We start from the raw sequence: 15,667 nt of genomic DNA on the forward strand, positions 1-15,667 counted from the left end.
TTTGTTTTATTTCAGTAGCTCATGTGGGCTCTTTATTTCAATGAACTGGTGGGCTTTTTCCCTCTCTAATTTTGAAATGTAGACTTCAGGATTCACAGTGGCATTCCTGTGCTTGTCTGTCCTGCAGCTCTGCATGAAACAGGGCAAGAGCCACTGTAAAACTGGCCTCTTCAGAAAAGTTATCTACTGAATTTAACAGGTGACTATTTTATCACAGATCATAAATGGTTCATTTACTCGAAGACAATACAAATCTTCAAAGGTATGAACAAAATTGAGGTAGATTATAGTTTTTCAGCTTTTAGTAACCTCAACATTAAAAGAACCCTAAGCACAAAAATGTAAAAAATGAATTTTTAAAATATCTAATTCAAATACAGTAGAACTGCTTTTTGAAGAGTAGCACTTATACAAGGAGAGGAAAGTTCTGAACTTCTGTCTCCCCACCCTCCTGCTCACTTGTGCCAGTACTGAAAGCAGCCAGAGTGAGCACTGATAGGGGCTTGTACATTGAAAGTTATTCTGGGCAATCAGGGTATCATTTCTTTTTATTTTATTGTGATACTAGGAATGCTATGTTTAGTCTCTTATCTCTTGAATGACTTGTGGAACCCAAGTAGCTCTGTCACTGAGGTAAGAACTGGACCTTGCCCAAGCTTGTTTTGGTCAGAGCCATGGATCAAATTTGTCACTGAGATGCAGAGTTTGAGATGCTCCAGGGATGGCAGGCAAATATATAATAGGTCAAAAAATCCATAGCTCATTTGTGAACATTTTAGGAAGAAAAAGAGGACACACATTATAACATAAATTTATTTCTGAATTAATTGCAACATTAAGAACTACTGTACAGAGAAACTGCATCACACTGTTACAACTCTGTCAGATATTTGTGCTTTGTAAACATTTATTCTATCACAACAAAAAATTGTATACTGACAACTAACTGTATTTGGTTTAAAAATAAATACACTTTGCCATTTATTAACTCAAACAAAGTACTTTATAATTCTTGGTGCTTTTCATTAGCTCTCAGCCTCGGAAATGCTGAGCATTCAGAGTTGCCACTCACGTTAGTGAGAGCTACAGATGCTCAGCAGTTCTTAAGGGCTGGCCAAGTGACTCCAGTTATGTTCAGTGTTTGCAATAAATTCACCTTTATTTTGACTGTAAAGTGACCTCTCCTGTTCTGTTTATACTGCAGAGTAGATTGAGAATTACTCATGTTATTTAATGTTCCTGGTTAGATTTTGCTTCACTAACAATTTGTATTTTGTAACAAATGAGTGATGCAATCATGCAAGTTTTGTAATGGTTTTAAAGATAAAACTGAGAATATGGCTCTTTTTCATAAATTATTTAAAACTACTTCAAAATTTTCAAAAATATTTAGTGCAAAAGGATAGTTTTTTTTTTTCCAAGAAATATTACAGAAGCATATACTGTTATATGGAAAATAAAACTTCTCTTAAATATTTTTTTGGGAAAAGCAGGCAGGTATTCTATTCCACTATTTGAGTAAGAGAGATGAAAAGTATTTTCAAAAAAAAAAAATTGCAAAAGAGCTGTGATGTTGTAAGCCATTTTTATCTTTAAATTCACACCCAGTCTCTTTGGCAGAGTTGAGAGAATGTATTACTAAGTGCATGATATCAACAGATCATCTCAACAGGACAATAGCAGAGTATATCTTATCAAACAATTATAGAAATGTTATAGGAATGTGAATTCTCACACATAGTCCAAACAGTTATCTTCAAAATGAACACGTATGTCTGCTGAAATTTTAACAAACATTTTGCTTTTTTTTCTAAGTTACAAAAATTAACCTTGAGATTTTTAGGACAAGATGGTGCTCTTTTGAGATATGCATTTCTTCACCTCATTAACAATTTATTTGATTACACTAAATTAAAATAGTTCTTTTTTCACTGCTTTTAATTGATATGTAAAATGTTACGTAGTGCTTTCAACAGAAGCACTTTAGGTAACAAGTGTACTGTCATGATTCCCTTTTGCCAGGCAGGGACACTGAGGCACAGAGGTGAAATGACTCGCCCAAGGTCGCAGGGCTGGGGCAGGGCAGGGCTTGAGAACTGCTGCCCTGGCTCACAGAGCTGTGTGCAGGAATCCACCAGGTGTAGCTATACTGACCTGCACTACTTCCCAGGGAAAAGGAATCAGTCTTTTAAGGATAGTAGCTAGGAGACTGGATTTTATTTCTTTGGGAAGGTTGCAGGAATCAAGAATAGCTATGGAAGAGAAATAAACATATAGGAAGAAACTAAAATGTGTTTTCAGCAGCTTTTTACTGTGTTGTCTAACTGCAAAGGTGTTAAGTGTTCAAAAGCTTTTACCCCTTAGCAGATTATGGGGATTTCAAAGACCCATAAATATTATCTAGGGACAATGGTGCCTCCAGGCATTCTGAAACACACTCTGCTTCTAACAGTTAAACTGTACAAATATCAGTGTTGTTTTAAAACTGAATGGTAGGCTACTATCCTATTTTACCTGACTGATTTAATCAAACTGATGAAAATTGAATATATTAAATAATTAAGCCTTTACTGTGTACTTCATTAATTCAGGAGGCTAAAAATCCATCCCCTCATAGTACAGTGCATCCTATAGCACAACATGTCAAGAGTCCCTCATGACACAGAGGGACACAATAAATTTGGATCCACTTTGCTCCTGGGTCAGCTGTGGCACAGACTTGTGCTGTTCTTGTAGAGTTTGTACATTTTGCACATTTTATTCAGTGATGTTCAGAAATCAGAGCATTACACAAACCACTGCTTATTTAAACTGGAATAAAACAGGAGAGCTGAACCTGGGGGCTTTGTTAGCCCAGCTCAAGCAGCCAGTCAAAGAGGCTGGGGGTGATCTCTCTGCCCTCCTCGCTGAGCTTGCAGTACTGCACCACGGCTTGGAAGATATCCCCCACTTTCCAGCACTTGCGCTGCACTAACTGCACCACATCTAGAAACTAAAGAAAAATAACACCATGAAATACACCTGGGATTTGGGGAACGTTTTCTAAGGTTTTGTGGAACACAAAAACTCTTGTTAGCCCACCCTTTGTAAGTGCACAGCTGTATGAGGGAGTGGGCACCGTTCAGTGCACAGCAACATCAATGTTCTTGCTATTTATAAAAACTTAATTTCTCTAGTTCCATAGCTCCCCAAAGACTGATGGGCTCTCATGACATTTTCTAAATTAACTGCTCCTGTCAATTTATTTATTGCAATGAAAGTAAAAACAGACAAAGTCAGTTTGATAAAGGATTGCTATTTGCCATGTTATCAACAACTCATTGTCAAAATAATGGAAGTGTGATTATCCATCTTGAAAAAATATTTTTGCATTACCACTAGCTATATTTTACTTTGTTTAATTTTCTGTACTTCCATATATATATGCTGTAGTATTTTAAATATTCAAATAGTACTGGTGAGAGGGAATTCTGTGTAAAATTTTGTCACATGAAGACATTTATCACAGGTGTGTTTTAAACATAGACAGTATCTGTATTTGGCTTTTTTTTTTTTAATTTCTCGAGAAACCAGGGGTTAAATATATTTTCTTAAGCAGCTGTAAAAAAAAAAGCTGAGTTTTGTCCACTTGGTACTTAATAATGGGCTTCACAGGGTCATCCATCTGGTCCCTTTTTCATCTGAAGCACATAAATGAAAATGAAAACTTTTCAATTCTTTGAATTTCACAATAATTAGTTTGCTTCTTCTGTTTTTAGTTTTAGAGCACAAAAGAAAAGATTGTGTCTCTAGTTAGTGTAGCTGTTTGCTATTTACATACTGCAGCCTAAACTTTTAATATGTATTTTAATGATATTTAATAGGCACGTGATTTGCAAGAATGCTGTTGTAGGCAGGATGTGCTTCATTATTCTCTAGTGTATTTTTGCAATTGAATTAACTGTTTGCCAAAGCACATGGGTAAAGCTGACAGCTGTTCTTTAATTAGATGCAATTTGGACTGTTGCTGTTGAAAGCATTTTAAATTATGTTTATGATTCCCAAATGCATGTACTCAAGAAAATCAAACAATATCTCTGCTACTCAAAATGATCTTCCCATAAGAGACCAAAATAGTGATTTGTAATACTTTTTTCATTAATTGACTTAAATACTAACATGTTTTTAAATCTTAAAACTTAAGCTCTCTTGCTGATCTTGGAAATGGGTCTCTTTTTTTGGTCTTTCCTGAATTATTGTGGCTGCTGTTTGGTGGGGTCTACAAAGGAGCCCCAGCTGATCATTCAGAAATAGAAAGAGTTGGCACTTCTTGTAGCTATTTTGGACTTCAGTGTTGTTCCTGGCTCTGGCTTGGACTAACACCTCAGGAGGTTTCTCAGTCATCTGTCTCTCCACTCTCTCTGGAAAGAGACTTCTGCTCTCAAAAGCTGTACCCTCAGCTGGAGCAGTTTAGGAACAGCCAGGCCCAAGTCCAGACCGACCTGAGGCTGCTGCAGTTGGTGTTACAGGCAAGGCAGAACCAGCATAAGGACTGAAAATCTTAAGTCCAAACAATGTTTCACATTATAATGACCAAGTAGGTGAACATTGCATATGTGATGTCTACACAAAAATGTTTTTTATTTTTATTTTTTTAAACCTTTGCACTTAAACTCCATGTAAGCCATGTGCAGCCTTTCAAATGCAGCCACATAAAGGACTCTGTTAATTCTGCCTTGGGCATTAGTATTTAAAGTATCATTGATATGAAAAAGTGAACAGAGTCATCAAAGTATGAATCTGGTCATTGGACAAAGTATCATGGTGACATTTTCTTATGCCATAGGCAATCTGCTACATATTTCACATCCTTTAAGTTCTGACCCACCTGTCCTCTCATTCCTTTCTCTCATAAAAAGTAGTGTTGCCATCTTGCTGTAATGAAGATGTTTTTGCATCTGCTTTTAAGCTCAATAACTTCAATAAATAATAACTGTTAGAGTTATGTAGACATTAATAGTATGCCCAATTCTGTAAACATTACCTTTTCAATTCTGTTTTCCTGAGATTTCTTAAAATAGATAGTTGGAATTCCAAGTTCAGAAGCAGCAATCCACTGCAGGGTGGCTCGCAGCTCCACGTCAGGGCACTCTGGCTCCAGATCAAAGTTAATCACCAGGAGGTCCTTTTGACAGTTGGCTGTTCCCACTGAAAGCTCAGAAGTACTTTCTGGAAAAATAATCCCACTAGTTACTGTGCAATTGCTTGTGTTATCTTCAAACTGTATGTTTTAATTGATATAGTTCAACTTACCCTCAGTGTTTTCTGTCTGTTCTTTAAGGAAAACCTTTTCTTCTACTAATTCACTTAGAAACAAACAACAACAAAGCTTATTAGTCATACTTAGGAACAGTCTACAACATTGCTTCATGATGAATAAACTTTCTCCCTCAATGCAAGACCTAGAAAACTGCAAGAAAAAGGTTACATAGGATGAAACAATAAAATGCTGAATATATTTCATTATTTAATCTGTGAATCAGGAAAAACTGAATTGCAGCATTTTTCTGTAGCAGGATGAAGTACTTGTATTAGTTATGTCATGTGTTACGTTTCACCAGGATCTGTGCATGTTCACAGCTCACAAAATGACAAGCAAACGACATTATGGTAAGACACAGCAAGTCTCATAACCTGGGTGGAAATGCTGAATTTCCAATGTCTGTATTTTGCTGTGACAATTTTTTGATGTCACTGACTTCAGAAGCTCAGTATGTGATGTCCAGTCTGTATGTTTGTGCAGTGGGTGTGCCCTGGCTGCATAATGACATTCACCAGCTGGCAGGTTGTACCAGGATCTTTAGGCAGGATGTACTCACACATCTCTTGATAATTTAACTGCATGTTCAGTAGAAACATTCCCAGAAACAATAGGTAAAATGTACTGTGGGCCAAATTGCTATTATTATTGGAAAGAATGCTAGTGAGTTTTTAAAAAATTGTTTTTAATTGATCCTTATTTGCTTGAGTTTCCTTGGTATTACAGTAGAGTTTTGATAATATCTGAAGTTATTCAGAGAAGAAGGTTTGATGACAGAAAAGTGATAACACAGAGAACTCTCGTTTAGACAGGGTGGTTGATGGATCTGTGTTCTCAAGAGATGCACCTGACTGGGTTTTCCTGTAATTTTTCACTGTCTGGTGCCCTCACTCTGCCCAGACACCTGCATGTGCTTTTTTCTGAAACCATGGGCAGGCACAGCAGCAGGTGCAAAGCAGGGCTTGGCACGGTTTTGGTGGCGTAAATGATTTGCAGTTAAAATTGGACTAAACATCAAGTCTCACTTCAGTGACTACTTACTTAATCATAGGAGAAGATGGCACGTTCTCCTGATAAATTTCCAGGTCCATAATGCCAAGACTGCTAGTTGTACTGCTGTTGCCATTGCTGACAAAGCAAAAGTTTAAGTATTAGTGCCAAGCTGTGCTGAACATGTCTCCATACATCTTCCAAAAATTTATTTCTGTACAAAGCAAAGTGGGGAGGAGCTCTGTTCCATAAAATCAATTGTGCTCAGCAAGTGGTTCCCTGAATAAAGCACACTAGTCTGCTCAAAGTAATGAGGCTTTTATTAAAAGAGTTCTAGATAAGCATGTATCAGGTGCATCAAGTGATGCTGTAAATTGCAGGGAAAAAAAATGGACTGTGTTCTTGTGAATGGCTTATGCAATGAACACTTGGCCTCAAACAAAAACTGAGTCTGCCTGAGTCCTTGAAAAGAAGAATTAGCAGGTACAGAGATGTCCTGCAAGAAACCTGCAAAGATCCAGCTCCCTCTGAACTGGGGAGTTCAGGAGCAAGGCACTGGCTGCCCATCATACACTTACCTGTAGGGTGAATCCACACTGATAATCAGCAGCAGCTTCAGTGTATGACATCATACCCCAAATACTGATTGGGGTCTGATGGAACCCACAGGTACAGAGATGGCCCCTCATGTTTCTGACTACTCTGAAAGACTGAGATTTTAATCAAAGCCAATTTGCTCATTGGGACCACAAATACACAGAAGTATTCTCTTTGGCTTCTTCACAAGGATGAAGTAGCACACTTGAGGATATTTGGAAAAAAATATTAGTGGTTCACTTTATAACATCATTATAAATGTGACAGTGAATGTTTATGCAGATACTGTAATAGTCTCATGGACAGGTTGTGAATTTGCTGGCTGCAAGTCAATTACCATGAACAAATTCTGTGTGGCAAGTCACGGTGAACAACTTAATTTTTACTGAAAAACCAACTAATAATATTTTCCCCTACATTAGAGGGACTGATTAGACAATCCTTCCCAATCAGGGTGTTCTGAGACATTGTCAGCATGCCATGCATTCAGACTTGCTGTAGCAAATTCTGTTCCAGGGCAGAGCTGAAAGGCACAATACTTCAGCTCTCTCAGACCAAGGACTTTGTTAAAGGTTGATACTGTAATAACAGGATGAATGTTCAGCTGCACTGACAGCCATGTTTTGTTCAGTAATTTCAGCCAGCCAGCAGTGCTCTCTGACAGAGACTCTTTCTTTTCCCTGCTTCATTACCATAATGTCTTCCCTCCTTGTCATCTTAATACTTAAGAGAAAGACGTAATTACTTGATAATATTTCAAAACAAAGTCTAAGAGCATGTGAAGGAAAAACCTTACTCATTTGATGCTATGAAAGGGCTGAAGTCAGCCTACCACCACTCCATATAAACTCCAAGGACTAAATAACATTTTCAAACATTCGTCCTGGCTTGAACTGGAGCAAAATTAGGTCATAGTAGTAGGAGCTCTTGATTTGGTCTACTCAGGGAAAAATTGGTCATCCTCTATTAGTTTGCACCCCTGTGCCAGTCTAATCAGATCAGGGCTCAATCTTTGTTCTCAGTGCATAGATTTCTGCTGGGAATGGCAGAAATGCCAATCTTGGCTAAGGAGGCGCCAAAATAAGCATTAGGCAAACAACAGCAAATAAATCAAAAGGAAGACTATAGCAATTAACTTGTCCAATGGCCTTTTTGCTGTAGGACTGAGACACTTTAGTGATGGCACGAGGTTTTTTTCTTTGTCTGAATCGAGCTACTCACCAATAGCAAAAAGACCTGGCTGAGAATGAGAACGTGGGTAATTTTTTTCCCCTTATTAAAAAATAAAGAGATAAAGTCTGCCATTGGACATTTTTTACAGTATTCTGAGTAAACCTCAAGCTGTTGCCTCTCACTGCTGATGCAGGGTAGGCTTGGTGGGCAGACCACAGCGTGCAGTGGGAAGAGACAAGGTGGGTACCTCAGGGAGCGCTCACTGAGCTGCAGGTAGCTGCTGGTGTCATCAGGGTTGTCCTCATCGTTGGCCAGCTGGGACCAGCTGCCAGTGCTCTCTTCACTGCTGCTGAGATGGGCTGGAAATTCTTCAGCTGTTTTGGTCTCTCCTATGATTTCAGCATCCGATCTGCTGTGAGGACTGCTGCTGGCAGGGTGATAGGGAAGGCACATTGAAATTGTAATATCAGCAAACAAACTGGTGCCACCAATCTTCAGGCAGTGCTGCTCATTAAAGTCAGCCAAGCTGCAGAATTACAGACATGCAAAAGATTGGACAAGCTTATAATTTATACATAGAGTCCAGCAGAACATCTGGCCTGAGATGCACTTAAAAGAGGACTTTCTTATGACTGCTATAAGTAAACACAAACCCTAGATTTAAGTATGCATAGCTTGTACAGACAGATTTAGCAGGTGTAAGAAACCTGATCACTGTAAAGGTTTATTGCTTAATGCCCTTCAGTCAATCAGTGGTTAAAATATGTGGTATATATTACTGCAGAGTGACTGAATTTCTTGGAAATATATATTGCTGCTAAATCCCTGTCCTGCTAATAGGTGAATAGAGTTCTTGACAGGGTTTTCTACTTTGTTAAAATTTTAGATCCAAAAGAAGAGAAAGTAGGAAACTATTGTGGGTTGTGAATCAGTAATGACTCTGAGTCAGCCACTTCCTTAGGATCTTCACTGCTTATGCTGGGGAAGGACAAAATATTTCAACAGTCAGAAACCAGACTGAAGATGGAGCCCAGACTGAGTTTAGAAAGTACAGGGTTAAGGGAAAAATGCTTTAATTCTGCACTCTTGACATACGTCACACGTGTGTCTATGCAATATATATGTACACATGCTCCCAACAAACACAGAAAAAAGAAACTATATTTTTGCTAAGTTTTTAGAGCTTAGCTAGGCTTTTGATACAAAGAAAAATAATAATTAATCCCTCCAATAATTATATCACTCTACTGCCAGAATAACAAGTAAAGTGAAACTGTAGTTTTGTTATATTCACTGGACAGTCTGCATTTGCAATTTAGGGATTAAAGCAATGTTAGGTTATGTTCTGTACTGATAACCCTCTGCAGGATCTCTCTAGAGAAGTTCTTGCCTTCAGACCTTTATCTGTAGTTGTGGTTAAGAAATCTACTGCTCCTGAGTAATCACCTTGATTAGGCAGATACTGAGACAATGTCATTGTGGGTGTCTCTTTTTGCCAAGCTCTCACTCTCAGAGGTTGCTGCATTAATGCTGGATGACAGAGATGCAGCCTGTGCAGGGAGAATGGGACTTGGCTGCCTGGGGCTCTGCTCCCCCTGGCAGTCAGCTCTGCCAAACCCCTGTGCCTGCCCCCCGAGCCCTTGGGGCCGGGGCTCTGCCCTGCCCTCTCTGACACGCGGGCACTGAGCAGCCAGGCCAGGGGCAGGGCTGTTACTCAGCTTCTCAGCACAGGACAGGCAGCTCCTGATACCTGCTCCAAAACACAAGAGATTTGTGTGGGTGATGTTTCTTGGCATTCTGGGTTTTGTTTGATTCATTATGCAATTACATCTCACACCAGTGATGCTTTGAACTGACAGTTCCCCACTTGTGAACAGTCGCTTGGAACAGCTTCTGCGTAACTGTGGCTCTATTGCACTGCCTACATACAAGAAACAGCTTTTTTTTTTTCATTGCTGAAGGTCTTAATGCTTTTCCCCCCCCCCCCCCCATAACTGACTCTGTGTCTGCTTGATATTTTGCCTGGAGTCCTATGTGCCTGTATCTGAACTAGCAAGTAATTTCATGCAGTAGGAGTGGATCAGAGCAATTTCTACTGATGCTTTTATAGCTACATTATATATATTTTTAGGTTTTCACTTCAGACTAGACTTAGTCCAGACAGCCATGCCACAAATGGTTCAGATCTGTGTGAAGAACCACTGGAGGCGTTGCCTTCCCAGCAAGGCTAGGAGCACATCTGGAGAGCACTTGGGCAGCTTCTATTTGATATTGCTTTGGAAGAACTCTGCATTTCATGCTGCAAATGAGGCCAATGGACAGAAATGGAGGCAAGCTGAACCAGAACTGCACAGCATTACTGAGCCAAGATGCTCAGGCAGATGTAGCCTCTGCTTACCAATTCTGCCCTACCAATACTATTGCTCCAACTATGTCATAGCCATGTTGGGAACTCTGCTTCAAGGCAGAGGAAAAGATGAAAGGGCTCGTAAACTGGCAAAATAACTTCATTTTCAAGCAGTCAAGATTCCAAACAGGTGGATTTCTAAATTTATCTTACTCAAAGCAGGTTGCATTTTAAGGAGGAGGAAGGTTAGTGCAGGAGAGTCAGTATGAAAGACTAGTGACACCATGGTAATTATCCACCTAATTGCTGCCATACACAGAGAAGTGCTTACAATCAATCTACTTTCTCACTTCAAGCAGAGCTTTGTCAAATGCTGAAACACAGCACAGCCTAGAATAAAATGAGCTACAAAATAGTTTTTAACACCAGCACCTGCACTCTTTCTGCCACTCTGAGATAATGAGGTGCTGCAGTGCTCCAAGACTGGCAGTTTAGGGACCACTAAAGTAACAGATACAATGAAGAATTGTGATAAAGAGACAGCACCTTGAGAGACAGCATTCCCTTCACCTCAGAGCACCCACAGCAATACTCTGCATTTGCACTGCACTCTCAGGCTGGCTCACACTTTACCTTAACAAAAGCAAGCTGCAGATTTCCTTACAAAAGGAGTACAGCTGTGAGGAGAGGGTGGTAAACTGTGATGTAAACTCCATGAAACGACATTAAAATAAAATGCTCTTTTCCCTATCTAAATTCTACCTGAGAAGTCTTGAACTGAGAGATAAAGGCAATTTTTATTCTTAGTTTTCCTTCACTAAAGAATTTTTACTACATGTAGCTTCAGGCTGTAAACAAAAGTTAAACCTCAAGCTCTCAGAAGTCTGGTCTTGTTTCCAGGTACACAAAATGTTACTTGCAACAAGCATAGCAGAAAATTACAGGTCAAATCCTGCTATTGTCTGTTATATACTAGCACTGATTTTTATTTATCTATTTTTTAGTTCAGATCTCAGCCTGTGCTAAGTAAAAGTTTAAACTTGGTCCATCTTTCCTGCCTTATGGGAGACATAAATGTCTGTAGAGAGAGAACATGTCTGTGCAGTATTAGATTTAAATCTTAATACCATAATATCATATTCAATCTAAGCTTTCTCCAGAAAGTATCACTGTGACACATGATTGGGTGATTTTATGCCAAAAGAAACCTTTAGTCAAAACTTATCCTGCTTATTTCTTTAAAAGTATCACTCTTATCTTCTTCCTTTATCAAAATAACTTTTACTGGGAAAATAAAACAGAGACTAAAGCAATGTGCTGATTTGCTGTTTTGTCACTTACCTACTTACTGGGGAACTGGAAACTATGTGTTTCCCATCCAAAGCTTCTGGAGGCTTTTCTTTGCTTTGATGCCCCTTTCCAGATGGGCCACATGAAGTCAAGGATTCTGAGTCTTTATCTGGCTCATCTCGTTGATCAGTTTCTATTTGAATTAAAGGCACTTCCCTGAGCTGTCCTGCAGGGAGGCTTCCAGGGCTCTTCACATGCTCTTTTTTCTCATCCAAATTTACTTCCTCCATTTTGGGTTTGGGCTGTATCTGGGTTGTGCTTTGGGGATGTTTGCTTTCCAGCACGTGTTCTCGGCTCGAATAATCAAAGGAATCCTGCTGGACAACAATTAAACTTTTACCGCTTTCAACAATATTTGCAGCCAGTCTTTTTGCATATTGTTCCACATGTGGTGGAGAATCGCTGTAAAACTGGTCTGCCTCTGTAGCCTCTGCCTCATCCGCAATGATTTTGTTCTTGCGCATCAGGGACTCGATGGAGCTGGCCCAGGTCTCGTGGATCAGCATGTCTGTGATCTGGTCAGTCTTGCCTCTCTGGTACAGGCACGAGTCAGACTTGCAGAGCCCCGCGGAAGCCACGGTACTGACGGGCTGGACGCTTAGGGAATCTTGGCGGTGCTGGGCAAACCCATCCAAGGAATTTGCTTTCATCGGGATGTTCACGGTAAGCCTGGAGCCTGAGGATCGGCTGTCGGGCATCGACGACTGCCTGAAGCAGAAAGGTGACCGCAGAGAGGGTGCCAGCAGACTGCCACACCAGTCCTTCGAATTCCGAGAGGAGGATGCGTTATCTTTATTTTCCTTTTCGATTTCTCTTAGCATATACCTATAAAACTCTTCTGTTATACTTTCTGTGCTGGACTGTTTGGATGGGCAACTTGGTCTTACATTCAGGTGGCCGTTTTTCTTGGCTACCTGTTGCAAGGCAGAAGTTAAGATATTGTTCGCATTTTTTCCTGCGTAATAATCCAGTAATAAGTCGAAACCTCTTCCTTCGTTTTCCATCTGGTTCACCATAAATCTTGAAAATTCATCTGTAATGCTTTCACAACTAGACTGCTTTGAGACAGAACTTGTCTGGCTCAGAGAGTGACCAAAGCTGTTCATGAGGCCTAGGGTGTTGAAAGAGGCTTTGGAATCTGAGTCCTCCTCTGGTATGCTCTCACAGCTTGAGGCCTTGGCTCGGCTCCACCTATCACAGTGCAGTCTGTTCCTGGGGAGGTTTGGACCTTGCCAGATGCTATCTACCATGGAGAGTTCAGTGAGGTTCATGATCTTGGCAGCCACTTCATTTGCAAAGAGATTGACCGAATCTGGTGTGTCCTCAAGGTTTATAGATTCATCTACTACCCGATTCATCAATTTTTCTTTTAGCTCAGGATGCTCATCTGTTTTTCTTTTGATCTCACTAAGCCGAGGTGCCCTGTGCTTCCGAACCACAGAACCATTGCTATGGGTTTCCTTCTTCCTTTTCATGGTTCTGCATGATAAACTCTGGGTCACCAGATATTCATTGCCTCTCTTCCATGCACAGAACCAGGGTTGCTTGCCATTTGAATTTTCTAGACAAATGGCAGCTATTTCTGTTGCCATAGAGACAACTGTTTCTGCCAATTCTTCTGCAAAGTCTGTTATACAATATTTGTCCCTTGAATTTTTCACCTGTAGCACAGGCTGAGAAGGAAGCAACACATGGTTTCCTAACAAAGACAAGCTAAGTTGAACATCATTATTTAGCACAGAATCACACTTAATCTTGGCTTGGTTTTCTGTATTTATGGTGGCACTGGAAGACGGCTGTTCTTGAACACCGTGCTTGCATTCACTGTTTGCAAAAGTATCTTCTCTGTCGGAAAATGATCTGCAGTCTTTCTTCTGAAGATGATTGTTACTCTGATTTGGGGATTTGTAACAGTCTCGTGCAGTCCTTTTCAGGTATCTCTTCTTGGGAGATGTTTTTGCACCAAGCGTGTTATGCCCTGTATCTCCACTTGGCTCTGAATTCAGTGTGGAACCTTCATTGCTATTTACATCTTTGATATCACTCTTGCAAGTGCTTGTGACCTTTTCAAGATCTTTGCTAGTAGTGGTGCTGTAGGATGTACCAAATGGCTTAGCAGCAGAGTGATCAAGGGGGCTGTGTGAAGTTTCACATGCTGTTGCCGGGGTTGGCCATCCTTCTGCTCTTGTTACTTTCTCTGCTTTTGTGCCTTCAGAAAAGAGAGGAGAACACTCTTCAAGTTGCCTTATGTCGTTCATCTTCTTGCAAGTGAAATATATTATATTAAAAAGCAACTCATTTGCAGTCTCTGTGAAAATGTCTTGTGTACTTGAGCCATCCTCCGAATGGGCTTGTGGCTGTCTTTTCTTCCTAACCTCTTCCATAGAATGTCGTAGAATAATATTGGATAAGTTTTGTGCAAGTTCATCCCTGATTACTGCATCAGCACGTGGAACGCGTGGTCTTGCTGCTGTTTCAATAATTTTCCCATTTATGGATTCCATAAAATGCCCTACGTTTTTGTATGTGTTGGGTTTTGTCAGAATTACAGATGCCTCTTTGAGAAGCGCCTCTGCAATGCTCTCATTCAGCTTCTCCATGCTGCTTCCTACAGCTAAGCTGCAATGCAGAGTAATGGCTGCAGAGGCCTGAGCAGCAGACAGAAGTCCACTGGAAGTTGCAGGGTACTTCTCCTCCTTTGTGTCCCCCAGGCCACAGATGGCTACAGCACTTGCCACTTGAGTCATGCCACAGAGTGCAGATGGGAACGAGTATTCCGTGCCAGCACAGTCAGGGAGCTGTGGGGGTGCTGTGTGCACCTCTCCATCAGCAGCCACTCCACTTCTTGAGTCTGTGAATTCCTGCTCCCGGCGGAACTTTTCCGCAGCCTGGGGACTGGAAATGGTTCCAATGACAGTGGCTGCACAAGCCAGAGCCACTTCCAGTGCGCTTTGGTCGTGTCCATTTGAGTGTTCTTCCTCAAAGTCATCTGAAACGTCAGCAGAGCTTTCTGCCTCAGCCCAGTGGCTCAGGCTGGGGAAGGCAGACCCCGGCCAGTCAGGTACATTCTCAGAGCTGTCTGGACTTTGCACTATGACAATCTTTGGGAGTTCATTCCATGATCGGGAAGCAGATGCATCTTCTGACTTACAGGAGCTTCCCACAGAGATGCTGACTGCAGCCTCCTCACTGAAACTGGGTCGAGACTGTGACAGTCTAATGAATGCATCCTGCAGAACAGATTCTGCTAAATTTGTGGCGTACTGGCCTGTGGTTGCCTGCTCATTCTGGGAGGGAGGATCAGTTTTCCTGCCCCCTGCACAGTCTTCCCCGTCTGCCTTGCTGCTGTGTTTCGCTGTGGGGTCACCCCGAGGCTCCAGCTCCTCTTTAGCCATTTTGGTTACAGATACATCTTCTAACGTGAGTGCTGAGTTTTCAACCCCACTAGTCAAATTAGTAGTACTAAATGATGAAGTACCTAATTCCTTCTGCCACAGTATTTCCTGGTCTGACTTATCTTCAGGTTGCGAGATGCCATCTTCAGCCGCAACATTCACAGTTTCAGAGACCTGAGCAGCTGCATTATCTTTATTAATGCAGTTCCCTTCAAGAATGAGCGGCAACCTGGCTTTTCTATAGTGAATGTTTTCAAATCCCTTCCCTTTATTTTTTTTGACATCTGAAGATGCTTCTGAAACATTTAATTTTTCATGACCTGTGGAGAAAAATAAAAAAATTAGTTTTTGGAGAGTAACTTGTGACTTTTAAAGAAAAGAGCTGTACAACTTTGTAGTCCATTACTGCTCTGTAAAAGTACTGCACAGCCATGTACCTTGTCTTTGAACAAAACTTAAAAAATATGAATGGCTGTCCATTTTCTAAATTACATATGCATGAATTAACATCAAGTG

General features: G+C 40.7%; 1 protein-coding gene across 1 annotated transcript in view; it reads right to left on the minus strand.

The window, feature by feature from the left end:
• Nucleotides 1-2,703: 2,703 nt before the first annotated feature.
• Nucleotides 2,704-15,667, minus strand: part of SPHKAP (SPHK1 interactor, AKAP domain containing) — a gene marked incomplete at its 5' end in the record, with an annotated part of 61,958 nt that continues 48,994 nt past the window's right edge. Inside the window, 6 exon segments of the mRNA XM_084212191.1 lie at nt 2,704-2,992; nt 5,024-5,208; nt 5,293-5,345; nt 6,341-6,427; nt 8,307-8,486; nt 11,748-15,471. Of these exon segments, the coding sequence (XP_084068317.1) occupies nt 2,849-2,992; nt 5,024-5,208; nt 5,293-5,345; nt 6,341-6,427; nt 8,307-8,486; nt 11,748-15,471 (4,373 nt within the window). The 3' untranslated portion in view covers nt 2,704-2,848.

Source organism: Fringilla coelebs (assembly GCF_963513975.1).
Source record: "Fringilla coelebs genome assembly, chromosome: 10".
Taxonomy (NCBI): domain Eukaryota; kingdom Metazoa; phylum Chordata; class Aves; order Passeriformes; family Fringillidae; genus Fringilla; species Fringilla coelebs.